At 33.5% G+C, this 20,716-nt stretch overlaps 2 protein-coding genes across 2 annotated transcripts; both read right to left on the bottom strand.

Moving 5' to 3' along the window:
• Positions 1 to 7,943: 7,943 nt before the first annotated feature.
• LOC115879195 lies at positions 7,944 to 9,212 on the bottom strand. The gene has a single exon (XM_030895886.1). It carries the CDS (start codon positions 9,210 to 9,212, stop codon positions 7,944 to 7,946), a length of 1,269 nt encoding a protein of 422 aa, XP_030751746.1.
• Positions 9,213 to 9,253: 41 nt separating this feature from the next.
• Positions 9,254 to 9,844, bottom strand: LOC115879193. Its single transcript, XM_030895885.1, has one exon. It carries the CDS (start codon positions 9,842 to 9,844, stop codon positions 9,254 to 9,256), a length of 591 nt encoding a protein of 196 aa, XP_030751745.1.
• Positions 9,845 to 20,716: the final 10,872 nt, after the last annotated feature.

Below are 20,716 nucleotides of genomic sequence, written 5' to 3'. Positions count from 1 at the left end.
CTCTCTCTGCCTATTGTGTTGTAGACTTCGGTATTTGTGATATGGGCTGTCCATGGAATTTTAAGCATTCTTCGATATATCCATGTTTCGAACGATTCGAGGCGATTCATCTCTTGAACTTTCAGTGTCCATGGTTTACTCTGATAAATGTTTAAATAAACTTTTGAAATTTCAATCCTTCATATTTTCTCAATGACTCGACCGATTTTCAAAAACGAAGCGGGGAAATATAGAGAATAGAATGCTCTTTTAACTGCGGCGCCACTTGACCCCCCTTCCCATTTGAAAAAAGTTGGGGGATGACACCCCCGCTTAGAGGGTTGAAGATTTTGCAATAATTTTTGGGGCAAAAGTTGTCCCCCTCACAAACAAAATTGACGTGTTTTTGGATTTTCTAAAAAAAGTTACCCTGGCCGTTATGCCTTGCGGAACGTTTTCGATGGGCTACCCTGTATATGTAGTCTATACAAAATTGCATTGTTACAACTAATAGAGTAAATTGATATAAAATGTATACTTTTTACCACTAATTATATGTTTTAACACTGATTTTTTGAAAAATAAATTAGTATTACTGCCCACTTTTACTCGCAAAAATTGAACATTAAAAGAGTTAGAGATTTTTTTAGAAATGCTGTGAAAAACATGATATGAAAAATAAAGAAACATTATAATTAATAAACTCCATCTTTAAGAGGTAAGTCTACTTTATATTAAATAGTGTACAACTGATATCTCAACGTACAATAGTGTGCACAAATTTTGTAATAAATAAATATAAGTAAAGTATAAATTAACTAAGTATTTTGGCTCAATAACTAATTATTCAGTTATACAGTGTGTCAATTTTAAAACTTCCCACCCTTAATATCTTTCTTGCAGTTAAAAATATGAAAAAATGGAAAGACACGTCAATTTTATTTTTAAGGGGGACACTTTAAATTAATATTGTTAGCTTTTTTCTTTTAACCCCCTAGGAAGGGGAGATGTCACCCTTACAATCTTAAATGGGAATGGGGGTCAAATGGCACATCGTCTTAAAGGGCGTTTAATTATCTTTTCAGTGGTATCCTACTTTGTTGCTTTTTGTCGAGTGGTTTCCGAATAATCACGTTTCAAAGTCGCAGAAACAATTAAACATGCCTGCATTGAGATTTTGGTTTTCAGTCTAGTGTTACACAAAAATTATCGCAATGGATCTCCTGTACAAACGATTAGAAGACCACATTACACGACTTACACCCTATATTATAAGTTGTTCAGAATGTTGTCCACTTTCCTGTTAACAATAATAAAGTGTGTTTTCAAACTCCTCCCTAACATTTTGGAAAACTTCACCGGGAATTGACCGGCATTCTGCTGTAATTCGCTAATTAAGTTCATCAATATCGGTAGGTTGGTGTTCTATAAACAATGGATTTAAGATGTCCCCAAAGAAAGAAATCTAAGGGTGTTAAATCCGGTGATCTTGGAAGCCATTCAATTGGCCCCCTTCTGCCAATCCATGTACCCGGAAATTTCTCGTTTAACCACTGTCGGATCGGAAGAAAATAATGAGGTGGAGCCACCGTCCTGCTGGAATGTTAACAAATCCTCCTGTGATCTCGGAAGCCATTCAATTGGCCCCCTTCTGCCAATCCATGTACCCGGAAATTTCTCGTTTAACCACTGTCGGATCGGAAGAAAATAATGAGGTGGAGCCACCGTCCTGCTGGAATGTTAACAAATCCTCCTGTTTAACTGATTAGAGGTTGCCACTCATTCGAATTTAAGAAAATAAACATTAATGTTTATGATGTTTTCTGTTTATTAGTATTTCGATCCCCCTAGAAAAATATAATTGCTACGTCCATGTTTCCACCTAATCTTCTAATTATTTGTACTACAAGGAGCTCCATTGCAATATTTTTATAAACACTAGCCTGAAAACCATAATCTCAATGCAGGCATTTTTAATTGCTTCTGCAAGTTTCAAACGCGATTATTCGGAAACCTCTGGACAAAAAGCAACAAAGTAGGATACCACTGAAAAGAGAATTAAACGTTCTTTAGAACGATGTGCCACTTGACCCCCATTCCCATTTAACATTGTAAGGGTGACATCTACCCCTCCTAGGGGGTTAAAAGAAAAAGGCTAAAAATATTAATTTATAGTGTCCCCCTTACAAATAAAATTGACGTGTCTTTCCGATTTTTCATATTTTTAACTGCAAGAAAGTTATTAAGGGTTGGAAGTTTTAAAATTGACACACTGTATGTTAGACAGCCAGTTCTTAAAATCGATATTTTTTGTTGCAAAAATTTGTTCGGATCCAATAGTTTACAATATATCCCCTTCACTAATACTACTCTTTTAGCAGAAAAAAACAGATTGAAAAACACTTTATTTGCTATTTAATTGAGTTTTTGGTCCGAGTTGAAATTAAACCTAGAAAATGATGGGTAACATTCTGGCGATTTGTAGCCTAGAAAGAAGACATTTTGGCAACTAGGTAATTGGAACTCTCATTGCACTAAAGTCCATCTCTCTGTGTTTTTAATTTAGAGATTTATTTATTAAAACCAGAAGATTTCTTGAAACTAATTGGTAGTTTAAAAACTTTTTCAGAGAAGAAAATATGCGGTTGTAATTTAAGTAGGACATAGGACACTTAACCGAAAGTACAAAATTCTCGTTATTTCTTAAATAATTACAGTTTCACCTAGTGCGATTACCAAAAAGCACATTTATAATTAATTATCAGTATATAAGTAACATTTTAAAGTCATCGATTCTAAGAAACTCAAACCAAATTCAGGAGAAGTAAATAAATTTAGTTGTATTTTAGGCTCACGAATCAACTTGTCCTAATATGCTAAACTTAATTCAGTACAATTCCCACAACTTATCTTTACAATCCGTTAAAGTTAAAATTATTCCGCGAAAATCGGAACACGTAAACCAGCCGGAGAGAGTTTAGCAAAATGTATTAATAACCAGATAGTAATGCAAACTGCTCTTGTGCTCGGTTCGAACTTGCATTAACATTTCATAAACATGCAATAACGGTTTTAATCTAACATCCCTTAAATCGCATCGTTGCCGGCTCGCTATTAGATTTGGACGTAAAGTTATTTTAGGAAGAACGTCGCGCGTCGTGCCATAACAAAACGTGCATCGTACAGTTCGAAATTATGTAGGATGTGTAGCCTGCTTGTTTGCTCTGTTTTTATTCTAATTTTCTAATATTCTCGAGAATATTCTAATGCTTTATCAAGTTGTAGCAAAATATCGAGAGTATAATATTAATACTAAAGATTAGGACAGAAAGATTCAGTTGCCAAAATGTTACAAATATTAAAACTTCTACAGAAAGATAAAATAGAATTTCATCATACACTTAAATTTATATACTGTACAGAATTCACTGCACTGTTTGGTTTGCATATTATTGAAAAAAATGAAACTGTTCATATTATCAGCAGACATATACTATTATAGAAATAGAGATGTCTAATACTGTTACGGCCATCATTAAATATTAATAGGTGATTGATTATATAACATAACTATAGCAGTCATAAACTATGAGGTATAATTATTATTACATATATTGGCAATATAGTCAGAGTGGTATTATTGCCAATATAATATTATGGTATCCTCTTAAACGCCTCAATTGGCATTGAGTTCTTGATTGCGATAAATTAAGATTTTTGCTTTATCCACAACGAATATTCAGAGAGTAGATAAAGGACTTTTTAATGAGTGAGTCTTAAACAACTGCAAATATTTTCAAAGCTGGTGGATCTCGAAAAAGGAAACATATTTTCTCTTTACCGTTTTTCAAATAAGTCCAAAATAACCCAGATATTTTACTTTAAAAATTAAAAAAAAATGTTTAAATTTTAAGAACTACTGGACGTTTTCGGGATTTTCTTTCTTGTAAATTTAATCTACTATCTATGTTGCTCTATTATGAAGATATTATGAGTTTTGACTAAAAATTAAAAAAAAATCAAAAAACTCCAAGACTCAGAGACCCAATAGACCCAATAGACGTCACCAAGAGACTGATAGACGTGTTTGTGGAATCGAAATATCATCATCATCATCAACCAGCCTGAAGTATCCACTGCTGGACGTAGGCCTCCCTCAAATCTTTCCACTCTTCTCGGTCCTGTGCCACTTGGATCCAGTTTCCCCTAAGTCTCTTTAAATCATCTTGTCGGAGGTCTTCCTCTGTTTCTGAGAGCATCCTGTCTTGGCCGCCATTCAAGCAGATATATAGCATCTGTTATTCGTGTACGCTGTGTTATAACTGTACTGGGTATCTCGTCTCTTAGAGATACACCAAGCATTGCTCTTTCCATAGCTCGTTGGGCTACACGGATTTTTTCTATGAACTTTTTTATCACTGTAAGTAGTGTCTCTGCGCGATATGTAAGTACTGGCATAACGCACTGATAGAACACCTTCCTCTTTAAGCACATTGGTAGATCTGATTTTAAGGTCGAAATATACACCCCTAAAAATATTTGCACTTATTTAATACTTACTCTGTATATGAAAGATAATTTTTAATTGCCATAATTTTTCTAAAACCTCTCCATAATGGATTTCTATGTGATTAACTACTGAAGTGGCTAACATAAAGAAATATAGATTAATTTGTAGTATTTTTCAACATAAAATATCCCTATCCATATATACAGGGTGGCCCATCGAAAACTTTCCGCAAGGCATAACGGCCAGGATATTTTTTTTTTTCAAAAAATCCAAAAACACGTCAATTTTGTTTGCGTGGGGGACAACTTTTGCCTAAAAATGATTGCAAAATCTTCAACCCTCTAAGCGGGAGTGTCATCCCCCAACTTATTTCAAATGGGAAGGGGGGTCAAATGGTACCGCAATAAAAAGGGCTTTTTATTCTCTTTACTTTCCCGCTTCGTTTTTGAAAATCGGTCGAGTCATTGAGAAAATATGAAGGATTGAAATTTGAAAAGTTTATTTAAACATTTATCAGAGTAAATGATAAGGATAAATTCCTTAGACCAATTTGCTGTTTTTTCTTATTATTTCTAGATGTTTACGCATTTTTTCACTTGCCACAAGGTTGAACGATCAGGTGCGGCAGTTGCTAGATAGCTGTTCTGTGACTTGTGCGTTGAAGTTCTTCTCAATATCGTTAAACTGACCCAAAATAGAATTTCTAAAAATACCAGCCCACACGTTCAATTTCTGAGGGTTTTGTGTGTGCACCTCGTGAAAACCCCTCAAACCAGTACCGACAGTTATGCCGATTAACTACACCGTTCAAAAAGAAAGTACACTCATCCGAAAACACGCTTTAAATACGAAATTATTATCATTCGCCAATCGTTCACTCACAGTTTCACAAAATTGCAAGCGACGATCAAAATCGTCTTCGTTGAGTTCTTGTACCAATTGAATTTTGTACGGGTGGAACTTGTGTTTTTTTAATATCCTTTGGACACTGGTACGATTCACGCCGGCTAATTTTGCATTGGTTAATTTTCTTGTATTCAGCGTACTATCCATGGCAACTTGGCCTAATACGAATACCTCCATAGCTTCATTTACTACAGGGTTTTCCCTCTGCCTCTTTTTATTCATAACGGAACCAGTTTCGTGAAATTTTGCTGCTAACTCGCGAACAATTTTGCCATGAAGGTGTTTTTCAGGATGACATTCATTGAATATCTGCGGAACCCGATTGCTACATTCATTATTTTTAAAATAAAGTTCGATTATTTCCACTTTTTCTGCAAGTGAATACACCATAATTGTTAAAAAGTTTAACGATAATGAGAAGAACTTCAACGCACAAGTCACAGAACAGCTATCTAGCAACTGCCGCACCTGATCGTTCAACCTTGTGGCAAGTGAAAAAATGCGTAAACATCTAGAAATAATAAGAAAAAACAGCAAATTGGTCTAAGGAATTTATCCTTATCATTTACTCTGATAAATGTTTAAATAAACTTTTCAAATTTCAATCCTTCATATTTTCTCAATGACTCGACCGATTTTCAAAAACGAAGCGGGAAAGTAAAGAGAATAAAAAGCCCTTTTTATTGCGGTACCATTTGACCCCCCTTCCCATTTGAAATAAGTTGGGGGATGACACTCCCGCTTAGAGGGTTGAAGATTTTGCAATCATTTTTGGGGCAAAAGTTGTCCCCCTCACAAACACTGGCCGTTATGCCTTGCGGACCGTTTTCGATGGGCCACCCTGTATATAAAAGCTCAAAGGGTTTTTTTTTTGTTACATCCATCCAAAATATCTTTTTTGGAAATTTTTAAAGTAAAATAACTGGGTTATTTTGGAGTTATTTGAAATACGGTAAAGAGAAAATCGTTGTCTTTTAGCTAGATCTACCAGCCCTGAAAATATTTGCATTTATTCAAGACTCTACCCAGAAAATCGACAATTGCTAACTTTCATATGAAATACGAGTAGCTCTAAAACTCTCAAACATATTTTAAATAGCGTATTTGTAAGGCTCACTAGCTCTATCTATGAATAAGTAAACAATAATTTAAATCAATTCAAGAAGTAAGATTCGAGATTTAACGCGAACGTAGTCACAGGAAAAAGCTAGTATAATTTTTATGTGTCATATGAAAATGTAAAAAATCTAAATGATATTTTTTAGTCATTTCAAATTATTAATTGTTTTGGGACAAAAGTCATGCGATATAATTAAACGATACCATTAATAAATTTAGTGTATTTTAATGTTTTTGACCACGGCTTCCATTAATATGGCTTTTAAGGTCAATTTGTAAAATGTTATAATATCAAACGTTAATTGGTAAATGATTTATATTATTAATTACAAATGGTGGCATTGCCCATAAATTACTTCGATACATTTATATTTATTTTATTATTACTAGTCATTTATGTAACCTTTATGTATAATTTTAATATAATTGATAATAAATTAAGATAATCATAACGATATTTGCGAATTTGCATAAAATTTATTTTAAAAATAATTAGATTTTAGATTATTAATGTGATAATAAAATAAATTTATAAGACATAAGTGTATTAGCGGCAGAGTTCTAAATACTAGACAATAAACATACTCGTATTATCAAATTTTATTGCCATGTTCGCAGAGTAAATTTTTAACAAGCTTTTCATGTTAAACTCTATGTTAAACTCTATAATAATCGAGAAGCCAAAGCGAGGATTTTGATTTTCACTTAAGCGCGGTAGAATAACCATAAAGAGGAAAAATTTAAATAATCTCCCCAAACCTTGTACCCTGTTAAGTACTCCCACCAAATAGTAATCCTAGCCAATCAAAGAATTTAAAAAAAATGATCGTTAGAAAAGCTGGAGCGCATCACATTAATGCAAGATGAGTTACATTTAAGCCAGTAAGCGAGGGTTTTAGGGTCCGAACACTTGCACCGTATGACGTGAAATTTTAACAGTGAATAGAGATATATGTAAGAAACCAAAGTTACATAGTAGCGATGTGTACTTTCACCCTGGGGGTGTGTGCCACCCCTTCTCGAAGGTGAAAAATAAATCATCCATTTTAATTGCAAACATAAATAAAGGGATGGATTCTAAGCAAAAAATATTCTATAACTATAGTAAACGCGGGCAAAGTGGAAAACTTTAGCCGTGTCATTTCTATGGATTAGACCTAACACTTTAGAAATGCGTACGCCTTAAAAAAACTTTATATAACAATTTGACTACTTAATTTTACTACATTTTTCAAGATATTAGTATGAATTTTTGTTTAAAAACAATTTTTAAAAATTTTTGTAATTTTCCACTTTGCCCTATACTAAGGGGCAAAGTGGAAAATGCTTTAAGGCAAAGTCTGTATTGCTTAGGGCAAAGTAGAAATAATAATTTAGCCGTTTCTATTAGTAAATTTTTATTTATAACAGTGATACATTATTTTCTAGTCTACCGACAATTATCGCAAAAGAAAAGTTTCTTCATTCCAGATAGATCTGAACACAGTTCATGTGCCCATTCTTCGCAAAGTGAACATTGAATCCAGGTTTCCGTTGGAGGATTTTCATATTCTTCACCACAGGTAATGCAGAATATATTGTTTTCTTGCTTTGGCTTCGATCTAGGGATTCCTTTTTTCTTTTGTCCACTCCCTTCAGAATTCTTTCCATCTTTATCTAAGCTGCTCTGTAGGTTACACTGTTTTGGTTTTTTAAGTTTTTCTTTTCCTTTGTTTTCGAGCATTAGCTTATAAGGAGAACTTGTTAATATCTCCGATTTCTGACATTTCCTTTTTCTAGCCTCATTTACTGAGTGTGCGGCTTTAGGTAGGGGGAAAATATCTTTTGGGGATACCAAACATGTTATTTGTTTTTCAGGGGAAGCTGGAGGTGTTGAGTTTAAAACATCTTGGATAACAACCATACTTTTGTCTATTTCGATAGCAGAATCAAACACCGGAGAAGCGTTGTTATTTTTGTCATTGACACCAGGTTTATTAATTCTTGATGAACCAGGTTGGGCTATCTCACAACTAGGGACTACTGACCGAGTATCTTTAGTAATTTTGACACTATTCTTGAGGGCGGCTAAAGAGATATCTTCGTCAGAGTCAGTATCGTCTTCATCAGTTCTCAAAGTTACTGCAGTAGCTTGACTCCTAATTTCGTCTTGGTCAGTTTTATTTTCAGGAGCAACAAAATGAACTTCAGCAGGAGCGAAGTCGGTTTCGGAGAAAATATTTCGATTAAATGGAAATATTCCACATTTTCGAAAACCATTTGTTGCTGTCTGAACGGTGGCACTTTTTTCAAATGCTATTTTTACTAATTGAGCTATATCAAACTGGGTTATTCTGCGCCCAGGATGATTCTTTTGGAACATGTCTACTGCCCCTTCGAATGCTGCCTTGAACGGTTTGTATACAGCCACATCAAGGGGCTGAAGTCTGTGCGTAGTGTGGGGTGGCACAGAAAGGATTATTACTCCACAGTCCCTTGCCAAGTTCAGACCATCTAAGCTTTGATGAGAGATGTGGTTGTCCAAAATAAGCAAAATTGGGAGATCTTTACTGGGACGTACACATTGAATGAAAAAATTTAACCATTTTATAAAAAGTTCACTGGTAATCCACCCAGAATCAGAGCACCATGCTTTAGAACCAACGGGACCTCCATCTAACAATCTCTCGTTAAGTTTTTTTCGGTGTCCAAATATCATGCATGGCGGAAGGAATCGCCCAGCTGCACTGCAACAGCCTATTACGGTAGTAAGCTGACCTTTTTTCGGCCGAACTTATCACTCCTACTTGTTTTTTTCCTTTGCCAGAAAGGGACCTTGGGTGGTTTCTGAGCAGAAGTCTTGACACCCGTCTCATCCATATTAAAGATATCGTCTGGACGCTGTAGAAGTTCATATTTCTCTAAAATGTTCCACAAATTGTCGTAAAAAATTCCAACTTGATGTCTGTTAAATGCAGAACACCGAGCTATACTTGTGGGTTCAGGTGTGCGAAATGATAAATCAGGATTGCGTGACATGAAACCTTGCAGCCAAGCCTCTCCCGCTTTCTTATTTTTAAATGGGTGTTTAATAGCATTCTGTTCAGCTACCCTGTACGCCAACTGTTTTAAACTGTCCCTCGTGAGACCATAAAATCTAGCGTCAAGTTCTCTAGCATGCTCACTAATAAGTTTTTCTAATTCTGGACTAAAAACACATCTGAATCTACCTAACTGCTTCTTATGGGAATCTTTCTTTATATGTCGATGCAACGTACCAATTGGTATATTGTATTTTATTGAGGCAGACGAAATAGACGTCAATTGGGACTCTTCCATTGCCCGTCGCATGTTTTCTTCAGTCCATGCTGCCTGTGATGTTTTTCGTTTATATTTATTCACCATCTAAAAAAAAAACTTCAAAAAACACAAAGTTATATTTTAGGGGCAAAGTGGAAAGTTTCCACTTTGCCCTCATCTCTACATTTCCACTTTGCCCACCCCAACACGTGTGATATGTTGGGGTTAGAAAAATTAAACCATTCATAATTACAGCCTAGTTTCCATGGAAATAACTTAAGGAGATAATACACTAGTCATATATAGCAAACAGATATCATCCTCAAATATTTGATACTACAAAATCAACTTTAAACTTACCATGATAATTTTTGCCGAATTCAGTTTGAAAATAACTACTCGTAACACATGAATGAATAAACTATGTCTACAGACATTAGGCGCCATCTGTTATTAGGAAGCCTGACTTCTTCCTGGTAGAAAATTTTAAACTGCGGTTTACCGATAAGGTAGAAAATTTAACTTTCCGCTTTGCCCGACCCTTCCATTTTGCCCGTGTTTACCCTATATATAATCTAGTATTCTATATTTAGGATTGAAAATGTTGATTTTTCTTCTAAAAACTGCATATTTTTCTGCTATTTTTTATAAATAACTCGAAAACCTTGCGTTTTATTTGCAAAACTCAGCAAAAATTAAGGTTTTGGAATAACGAATCGATTCGTTTTTTGTTGATTACCGCATGTGTAATAATAGCCGAGTTATCACCTGTAAAGGTGATTTTTTTGTTTTTCGAAAACTAAATTGCAACTTTTACCATAAAATAATGACGAAAGAACACATTTTTCGAAGAAAATTACTATGACCGTTTTTAAAGTGCTTAAAAAGAAGCTTTTTCAAAAAGCATTTAAAGGATTTTTCGTAGCTGAAAAAATCGGGGAGTTAAGATAAAAATAAAATAGTCAGCTCATTTTTTCGGAAAAAAATTAACAACAAAATCTATGAGTAACATCATAAAAATAAAAACTAAGCATAATACATGTACCGGGTTATCATTTTAGTTTGACCCACTTTCAAAAGCTTATAACTTTTTTGTTTGTCGGGTTAAAGCATTCATTCAAAAAGCTTGTTGTAGCAGTTTCAGCCAAGTTTTTGCGAGTGTTGTCAAAAATGACAGTAGGTGTCACATGTCAGATTTTTGAAACTAAAAAAAAACTTTTTAAATGGGACACCCTGTATATTAGTAGCGCATTAGATAGTCGCCTTTTCTCCGAATTCAAAAATGTATCACACATGTGCATTCTTCTTCTTAATTTCATTCAAGATTGACAAAAGCATGTAAAAACAATTAGGTAATTAAAAGAATCAAGATAGTTATAAATGGTTTTGTTTCCAAATTATGTTTGTTAGTTTGCCTTATCAATGTAGCACAACACATTAACGAACAATAACTAGCTATAGAATTAAAAACAGTTATAGGTTATTCATTTTCATAATCTATATTGCTCTACATGACCACCTTCTATGCATTTTCGAAATATTTTCTACAGGCTTTTCATAATATGACGTTTATAATGTTAATGTGTGATACATTTTTGAATTCGGAGAAAAGGGGACTATCTAATGCGCTACTAATATAGAGGGTGTCGCATTTAAAAATTTTTTTTTAGTTTTAAAAATCTGACATGTGACACCTACTGTCATTTTTGACAACACTCGCAAAAACTTGGCTAAAACTGCTACAACATGTTTTTTGAATGACTGCTTTAACCCGACAAACAAAAAAGTTAAAAGCTTTTAAAAGTGGGTTAAACTAAAATGTTAACATGGTACAGTTGTCTATATTTGGATACTTTGCAACGGGCAATTTTTAAATTGCGTCAATAATGATGTATCGTATGTTTCTTCGTTGGTATCAAACGAATCCTCTACTATTGGTGATTCAACATTAGAACATGACCGGCCTTGACAATTTGTACATGCGGAGAACAAAACAGTCCAACCAGTTTTGCCAAGAGTCAAAATAATGTACTATTTTTACACGCAATAACTGGCTGTGGTACGACGCGACGCGACGTCTGCATTTTACAGGAGGGGCAAAACAACAGTCTTTAAAATGCTTGAAAAATAAGACTTAGTTCAACGTGCTGAAGTTCTCAAAAAAAGTAATTCAAGTCAACAAGGTATTATCACCTACGGGATTAGCTTTCTTCTTTCTATGTACGGAGTTCCGAAAAAAAACCACCTATTTAAACAAGTATCGATATGCATATTTCGTTAAAAACACTCGAAATGAAAAACAGGCGCAATTCGTTTGTCTTCTTCCAACCTCAGTTGCTGCTCACCAACATATTTTCCGGGTATATTACCAAGTTCAAGTGTAGCTTGGTTATCAGCTAGGCCCAAAAAACTGGAATTGAAAGTTGGTCGACAATACATTAGAACCAATTCAGACTTTACTCCCACCTGCGCCGGAAAAACTGCTAAACACAATTTTTTGCAACTGTAAAAAGGGATGCAGTGCTAAATGTGGTTATAAAAAAATTGGACCGTTTTGTTCTCTGGCATGTACAAATTGTCAAAGCCGGTCATGTTCTAATGTTGAATCACCAATAGTAGACTATTCGTTTGATCGAAGAAACATGCAATACATCACTATTGACGCAATTTACTTACATCCAGGATGAAGAAAACGAACAAGAAGAAGAAGAAGATCAAGAAGAACAACAACAAGAAGTATTTGAAGGTTACGAATCAGAGTAGTATATTTCTAATTTTTTTTTATTTCCATCGCCCTTTTATAATTTCCAATCCTTACTAATATCTTATATTCCGTAATACTTTTCAATTAAACAGAATCAAAATAGACATGTGGAATAGCCCTACTGGAGAAACCAAGTTAAAAAAAACGCGCTAAGTACACTACCTCATAGGTGGCGTGGAAACGTGTGCATTTTATGACGATTACAACTCTTTGACTCGTTATATCTCAGAAACAGTGGCTCTAAGGAAAAAAAGTATTGATACATTTTTATAGAGAATTTTATGGTCTATAATTATTTAGAGAGGTAATTTTATGATAAAACTTACCGCTTTGCTGAAAATCGCAAAAAAAACAATTTTTATCGAGATTTTTGACCTTTGACCTCGCATTATTTTTTTTTCCAGGCACCGGAATGATTTGGAATTTTAAAATGTTATTTTTAATTATGTTTTAAGCAATTACACCCATTTTCAGTTTGTTGTAAATTTATGTACCTTCGAATGTCTAGATTGACCGGGCTATAGATATGCATTTAGGACTGACGAAAAAAGCATTTCTGTTCTCTGCAAAAAGCACTGTTCCTTGCACAAAAAAAACAAACTGCAAAACACTTCATTCGCCATTTAATTGAGATTTCGGTCCAAGCCGAAATTAAACGTAGAGAATTATGGGTAACATTCTGGCGATTTGTGGCCAAGGATGCAGGCATTTTTGCAACGGGGTAATTGGAACTCTCATTACACTAAAGCGCATCCTCCTATGTTTTTTTCGGAAGATTTATTACTTAAAACCCGAAGATTTCTTGAAACTAATTGCGAGTTTAAAAAGCTTCTTTAGAGAAGAAAATAATCGGATTGTAATTTAAGTCGGATATATAAGAGAGTGAACTGTAAGTTTAACATTCTTCTTTTTTACATGTTTTCTAAACGAAAAGTTAAAGTTGTTTCTATATTAAATTTCATAAGTTTTAGTATACTAAATACAGCGGGTGCGTCTCAAAAATGGCTCACCTTTATAACTTTTTTATTTTTTCCGATAAAAAAAAACGAGATTTGGTATAATAGTATATGGCATAAATTAGGATTGATTGACGTATTCAATTGTTTTCGGTCACTTCCTGTTTCACCGAAGATAACTAGAACTTTTGATTTTTAAATGGTATTTCCTCGGTATTTTTCTACTTTATTCAAAATAAAATGACACTCTGAATATAATGACATATAATATGTCAACTTTTGAGATTTTCGCATATGGTTTATTTGAAATTGTACCATGCGGTCCATAACGACAATTTGACTCGAAATACGTGTGTGGTACCAAATTATTCGTAAAAAAATTATTTTTCCTAATATGCTATTGAATCATCCTCGTTTCATTTGAAAAAAATTAGATATGATTAAAAATACGAATTAGGCCTCTTTTAACCGCCTAGGAAAAGACACTAAAAATATTAGACGATCAAATCTATTTTTCCAAAGCTCCTTGATTAAAGTAAGTGTTGTTAATACAATCATGGCACTCTAGACTAAAATTTAAAATACGATGTTTTTTAAAGCGAATATGTCAATAGTTGACATTTTCTATCAAATAAAGTAAAAACATACCGACGGTGCCATTTAAAAATCAAAAGTTGTGGTCATTACCGGTGAAACATGAAGTGACCGAAAACAACTGTTATAGAAAAAGTTATAGGGGTGGAGCCACTTTGGAAACGCATCAGGCATATGCCGTTAAGCAATAATAATATGACTTAACCATGTCATAGGTGTGTTGACAAAGACCAAAAGCAAAAGCAGGATTTTAATGCTAAAATTGCTGTAAATCATAACTTTCTTCTTCAAAAGCAAATTAGTTATTGAGACGAACCAAAAAAACACACTATGGAATAAAAATGCACCTTGATGAATAAATAATTTTTAAATTCCGTATCTTTAATAAACCTTTCCACAGGGTTTTTCAAACATTTGCTAAAATAACATTTTGTTTTTCCTCCTATAATAGACACACAGAGACTTTAATTTTTAATTTAGGAAGAGCCTATAAAATTAAATAATCTAGACACAAATTGCTTGAGATTCCCTAGAGCAAAATATATTGAACTTAAAATATACGAACATTTTAAGATGTTCGTTTTTCGTCTCTATCAGCCTAGTGTATATAGTTTGTTAAATTCTATACTTAGTGATTTTTAAAATAGTTGAAAATGCAATAAATACATTCTCAGTTTACTTTACAAGATCAAAATCACTTTTAGAATGCACTTTATACTAAACACAACGCTTTTATTTAGCCATTAACACTAAAAGGTCTGTTCTTTGCTGAGAGAAACTACCGGCGACTCCACATTCGCTAATTTAATGAAGTTTTCAGTCAAAGTCCGGAATTCAGTTCAGAAATAAAGTCCGGAATCAAACAATTTGCGGTAAAAGAACGGATGCTTGTGCAGCTGACTAATTGGAAGTAAAAATTACGTTAAAACTACCACTTTTGGAGAAATTTTCTACTAAAAATCCGAATTTTTTATGAACCCAATATGCTAATTGAAAAAAATAATAATAATACACTAATATACAGAATAACATACACGGTGATTCACGGCCATGGCACGTTAGACGTTTATCGAGAACCGGAGATATTTTTTTTTAATTTGGAATTTTGCATAAAGGCACCTGCTCCATGGGCCGAGTGAATAAAAACTAAGCTTTTGCTTTTAGTATTAAATAAAAGCTTTAGCTTGTACTAGCATTAGGTAGATTTAGCTTTTGCTAATAGTCATTGGCGTTGACCTTAAAAAGCACCAAAATATTTCAGTGCTGGACACCAGCACCAAATTTGGCACACAGCTTCTACACATAATAGGGCTTCAAAAATTGCCGGGAGACAATCTCTGGCATGTCCGGATCATCCTTTGATGACGTCATCAAAATGGCGGACGAAATTAGATTATTACCAGTAATTTAGTTACCGATTTTAAGTTTTAATAGCTCATTTTAAAGCTTGAATAATTTGCTAAAAAAACCTTATATTCATTTTTTTGTAGGGGGGGTGGTAGTTTTAACGCATCCCATAAAATTGTGGTAATTAGTAAAAAGTGACAGCTTTATTGTCAACAAATTGTATACAAAAAACAAAACCAAAAAAAATTATATTAAATATTAAGTATAAAACAGTTTTTTAATTTTAATTATTGTTTGTCCCTCCCTCCACTAACACACCCTCTGCCCCCACGTTCGACTGAACTCTAATAATTTTCTTGTATTGCATGCAAAATAAAAGACATTTTTTTGGGATTTATTAAATGTTTGTTAATAATTTTAGAAAACTAAAAAAAATCCCTTAAGTTAAGTTAATTTTAAGCTATTTTTAGTTTAAAAACGTATCCTCCCAAGTTATTTTAGGAACATTTTTGGTTATTTTTTAAGAGAATTCAGAAGAACTTTCAGGGCTGGACAATACAATGCTCTGTAAACGCGAAGGCCATGTATCCGCGAAGTTTCTTTTTGCTTGGGAATATTGTACATATTATTATTAGTTACTATTTTTAATTATAATTGATATGAAGTTAAGTTAATGTTAAGTTATTTTTAGTTTAAAAATGTATCCTCTCAAGTTATTTTTAGGAACCTTTTTATTCATTTTTTAGGAGGATTCAGATGAACTTTGAGGGCTGGACTGTAAATGTCATGTAGGTACACGCGAAGTTTTCTTTTGTTTCGGAATATTGTACATATAGTTACTAATTTTTAGTAATAAAATTAGTGTTAAGGTATTACTTTAATATTTATCTTAGATTTATTTTTATTGTTTAAGAAATATGTTTTCGCAAAAGTTATTTTTAGCTTGAGAAATGTATCTTCCGAAGTCATTTTTAGGAAAATACTTATATTATATATATTATATATAATATATGTAGTCTGGTATATCTATGTATGGGGTATACATTATACATTTTGATAAATTTTCAGGTGTATATAGGTTTGAGGGGTGGACAGGAACAAAAAAAGGAAAGACTTAAGTAAGGGGAGGGTAGAAAAAATAAATATTTAAAAAATATTTATTTTATGTTCATTTTGTTTCTTCAAAAAAAAAGTTTTATTATTTTGCTTATTAAAACAAATTTGTAACATTTCAGAGACAAGGCAAGGGGGTGATGTGTCGATGGGGGAGGGGGGTCAAAAATAGTTAAAATTAAGAGTAATATACGTAATAAACAATTTTTTTGTTTTGTTGTTTTAACCTTTCAATTTCTTTAGAATAAAACCGTCATTTTTCATTTATTTATTCCAATTTTAAGTGATGCCTGAAAACTACCCCTCCTACAAAAAAAACTGAATATAGTTTTTTTAGCAAATTATTCAAGCTTTAAAATGAGCTATTAAAACTTAAAATCGGTTAAATATTAACAAAGTTGCAAGTGATAATCCAATTTCATGCTAAAAATGTGGTCTGCCATTTTGATGACGTCATCAAAGGATGATCCGGAGATGCGAGAGATTGTCTCCCGGAAATTTTTGAAGCCTTATTATCTCTAGAAAGCGTGTGCCAAAATTGGTGCTGGTGTCCAGCACTAAAATATTTTTAGGCTAACGCCACTGACTATAATAGCATTTGCTGAAATTGAGGTAAATAACCTTTTGCTTTTACTTACTAGCAAAAGCTAGATATTTTAAGTATTTACTTAAAAATCTTGAAATGAGAAAAATAGGAGCATTCCAAAAAAAATCAAATATAGGTCTTTCCATGGAAAAAAATTACTTTCAGTTCAAATAAAATTTCTAAAAAGTGTTTTAAATTCCCCGACAAAAAATACAGAAAATGGCTTTCTTGATTTTTTTAAAAATAATTTTTAGGCGAAAAGGTAAGGGGTATTCACTTTATACTGGATCACTCCGTACTTACATTTAAATTTAACTTAAAAGATAATTAAAAATAATTAAAACCATAAAATATAACATTATACAGGGTGGCCCATTGAAAACAGGCATAACTGCCTGAAAAAGTTGTGGAAAAAATCGTCCCTCAAGTATCTTGTTTGTTTTACTTATTACGTATTAATATTTATGTTGTCTTTTGATATGATGTGGTATCGTACTTGGTAGTATATTTACAACTGCAACTGAAAAATTATAATTTTTATTTCTTCTCCTTTCTGTTGACCACGCTGACGGTCGTTCTTCAGTTCATCATTATCTTCCACAACTTCTTCACCAACTTGATCCTCGGCGGCTACTTCTTCTTCGTCATTTGGTAATTGGTTATTTAATTACTTGGCAACATTATGCAGAATCACAGCGTTTACGATTACTGACGGAATTTTGTCAATTTTCAATCGTATCTGATGTTGCAAAACAGGGAATCGACGTTTTAGTTGTCCGAAACAGCGTTCTATAATATCGCGCTCTCTATTATGTAAATTATTATACGCTATTTCTTGAGGTGTGGTGGGGTTTCTATACGGTGTTAATAGCCATGGTGTTATGCCGTTCCATTAATAATAATAATAATAATAATTTGACTTTATTTATGTAGGTGGCGAGGTCTAGCACTCAATCAACGCTACTCAATCTAACCACCTTAAAAAAATACAAAATACACATACAATACTAATACAACAATATAACAATTTTAATATAATATAAATCTAAATTATATAAACGAACAAAAAAAAAAGACATAAAACACCCACACATGAGCTTAAAATCAACAAGAGATTTCCTGAAACCTGCAATGGACGGACAGCTTTTAATGTACGGAGGAAGTAAATTGTAGCATTTCGAAGCATAATAACGAAAACGATTTTTCAAACAAAGCTGTCCGGTGTTTAGGCACAACATAACTGCTGCGTTTTCTGGTATTAAGGTCGTGGAGGTCAGCTGCCTTGACAAGTATGTCGAACAAATAATGAGGTTCTCGAAATTTTTCTATTTTATAAACTAGTATACACGTATGTATAAAGCATACTGTTCAAGTCCTAACCAGCCCGATTCTTTATAAAGAGGAGAAACGTGATCAAATTTAGGAGTACCAAATAAATACCTTAAGCAAGAGTTGACAAGTTTTGTTAAGCTTTGTTTGTCCTTGTTAAGTAGAGCTGGCCAGTAGACAGTGTCGCAGTAGAAGACCAATGGAAGAATTAGGCTTTTACACAAGGTCAATTTAACATCTCTGTTAAGAAAATCTTTATATAAATATAGTGTCTTTAACTTACAATACGATTTCTGCAAAATATATGATACATGCTTTTCAAATCTCAGTTTAGAATCAAACCCCAAGATTTTTGCAGTTTTTAGCAGGTGTAATGGTGATATTGTCAAGTACGATATTTAATTTTTGAGAAACATCTGGCGAGTTCTTACCCACAAAAATTAGTTGAGTCTTATTAGGGTTTAAGAAAAGACCATGATGGTGTGAAATGTCGTAAATTATTCTCAGATCTTCATTTATTTTGATTTCGGAGGCTTTGAAATCTGTACTCAAGGAACAGTACACTTGAAAATCATCAGCATACTGATGTGAAGATAAATTTTTTAAATACGTTTTAAAATCTGCCGTATAAATAGAGAACAGAAGTGGATCAAGAATACTGCCCTGAGGAACACCACGATCTACAGGCAATAAAGTCGAAGGAGATTCTCTGATAAAAACTCTCTGTTGTCGACCAGCCAAGTAACACGCCATGAGTTTCAGTGAACAGTCACTGAAACCAAAATATTGCAATTTCTCCAAAAGTATCCTATGGTTTAACGTATCAAAGGCCTTTGAGTAGTCCAGGAGATGTAGGCAACCAGTATCACCTTTGTCACATATTCTGAAAAGATCATCACTGACTTTCAGTAAAGCAGTTGCCGTACTATGGCGAGACCTAAAGCCGGACTGAGTGAAAGGAAGAATCTTCGTCTATCGCCTAAAATAAATCCATAGTTCTACTGACGTCTTCTCGTCATACCAAAAATTATCTTCTTAAAATACGACTGTCGTGCACCTAGTCAGGCCATTGAGCTTCTACGGATGGAAAAATATATGTTCCGTTACAAGTTGCTTGCACATTTATACTACACCAGCCTTTCCTATTGATATACTCGTCACCATGTAGCGATGGCTTTATTATTGGTACATGAGTGCCATCAATTGCACTAAAAGCACAGGGAAATATATACAACTCTGCCCATTCGTTAATTGCCTGGTCAGTCGAGTTTTCTGTAGGAAATTTAATCCAATTCCTGCCTTTTCAACTATTTTTGGTAAAACGTGAGATATCGTTTTACATATTGTTGTTCTATGAACTCCTTCTTTTCCGATCCCTATTTGAAATCCAGGATCACTTAAAAATCGCAAAAATATTTGCATTTGTTATTTTGGACTCAATACACCACCTCTAGTTTCCACTTTTGGCTCCAAAAAATGGTTAGCTATCCACTCAACATTTTCTTCATTAAATCTATGCACACCGTGGTATTCTTCGGCACGACTTTCTTTTCTTTCGGGATAAAATTTTACAGATCTTATATTCATAAAAGCAGCCATTTCTGCCAAACTGTTTCACAATACTAAATTTCTAAGCCAGGGTTTAACAAGCTTGCAAAAACGTAAGCTTTTCCTTTATATTCTTAGTAATTGCTTACTTTTATTCACACATGGAGCAGGTGCCTTTATGTGTGCAACCTAACCAAATTTTCAAAAAAATCACCGGTTCTCCATAAACGTCTAACGTGCCATAGCCATGAATCACCCTATATTTTAAGTATGCAGTGCCTAGTTACGTAAAGTACCAGAAAAGAAGTGAAATTCTAGTTGAAATCATTTAAAACCTTTGTTAATCGTATTTCTGTAAAATCAGTCAAAAATCAAACTAATCGTAGTTGTATAAACACTAAACCCTGCATTTAAAGAACAATTAAAGTCCAAATCTGTTTGTTATGGTCGCTTCAAATTACGAAATGCTTTCTTTCCCCCTTTTTTATTCTCTAGGAAAACTTTTAAGCAACCAATTAGTTCCCCAAAAATCTCCGGATTTTAACCAATAAATCTCCCTCTAAAAAACGAGAAAAAAATAAAGAATAGAGGCCTTAACCCAATGAAAGTTCCAATTACCCAGTTGCAGAAACGTCGTCTCTTTCGGCCACAAATCGCCGGAACGCGGTCTTTATTTCTTTGGGCTT

Source organism: Sitophilus oryzae, unplaced genomic scaffold (genome assembly GCF_002938485.1).
Source record: "Sitophilus oryzae breed Bouriz unplaced genomic scaffold, Soryzae_2.0 scaffold_1576_pilon_pilon, whole genome shotgun sequence".
NCBI lineage: Eukaryota > Metazoa > Arthropoda > Insecta > Coleoptera > Curculionidae > Sitophilus > Sitophilus oryzae.
Note: the sequence above shows the minus strand (reverse complement) of the source record. Positions and strands in the feature narration are given on the sequence as shown.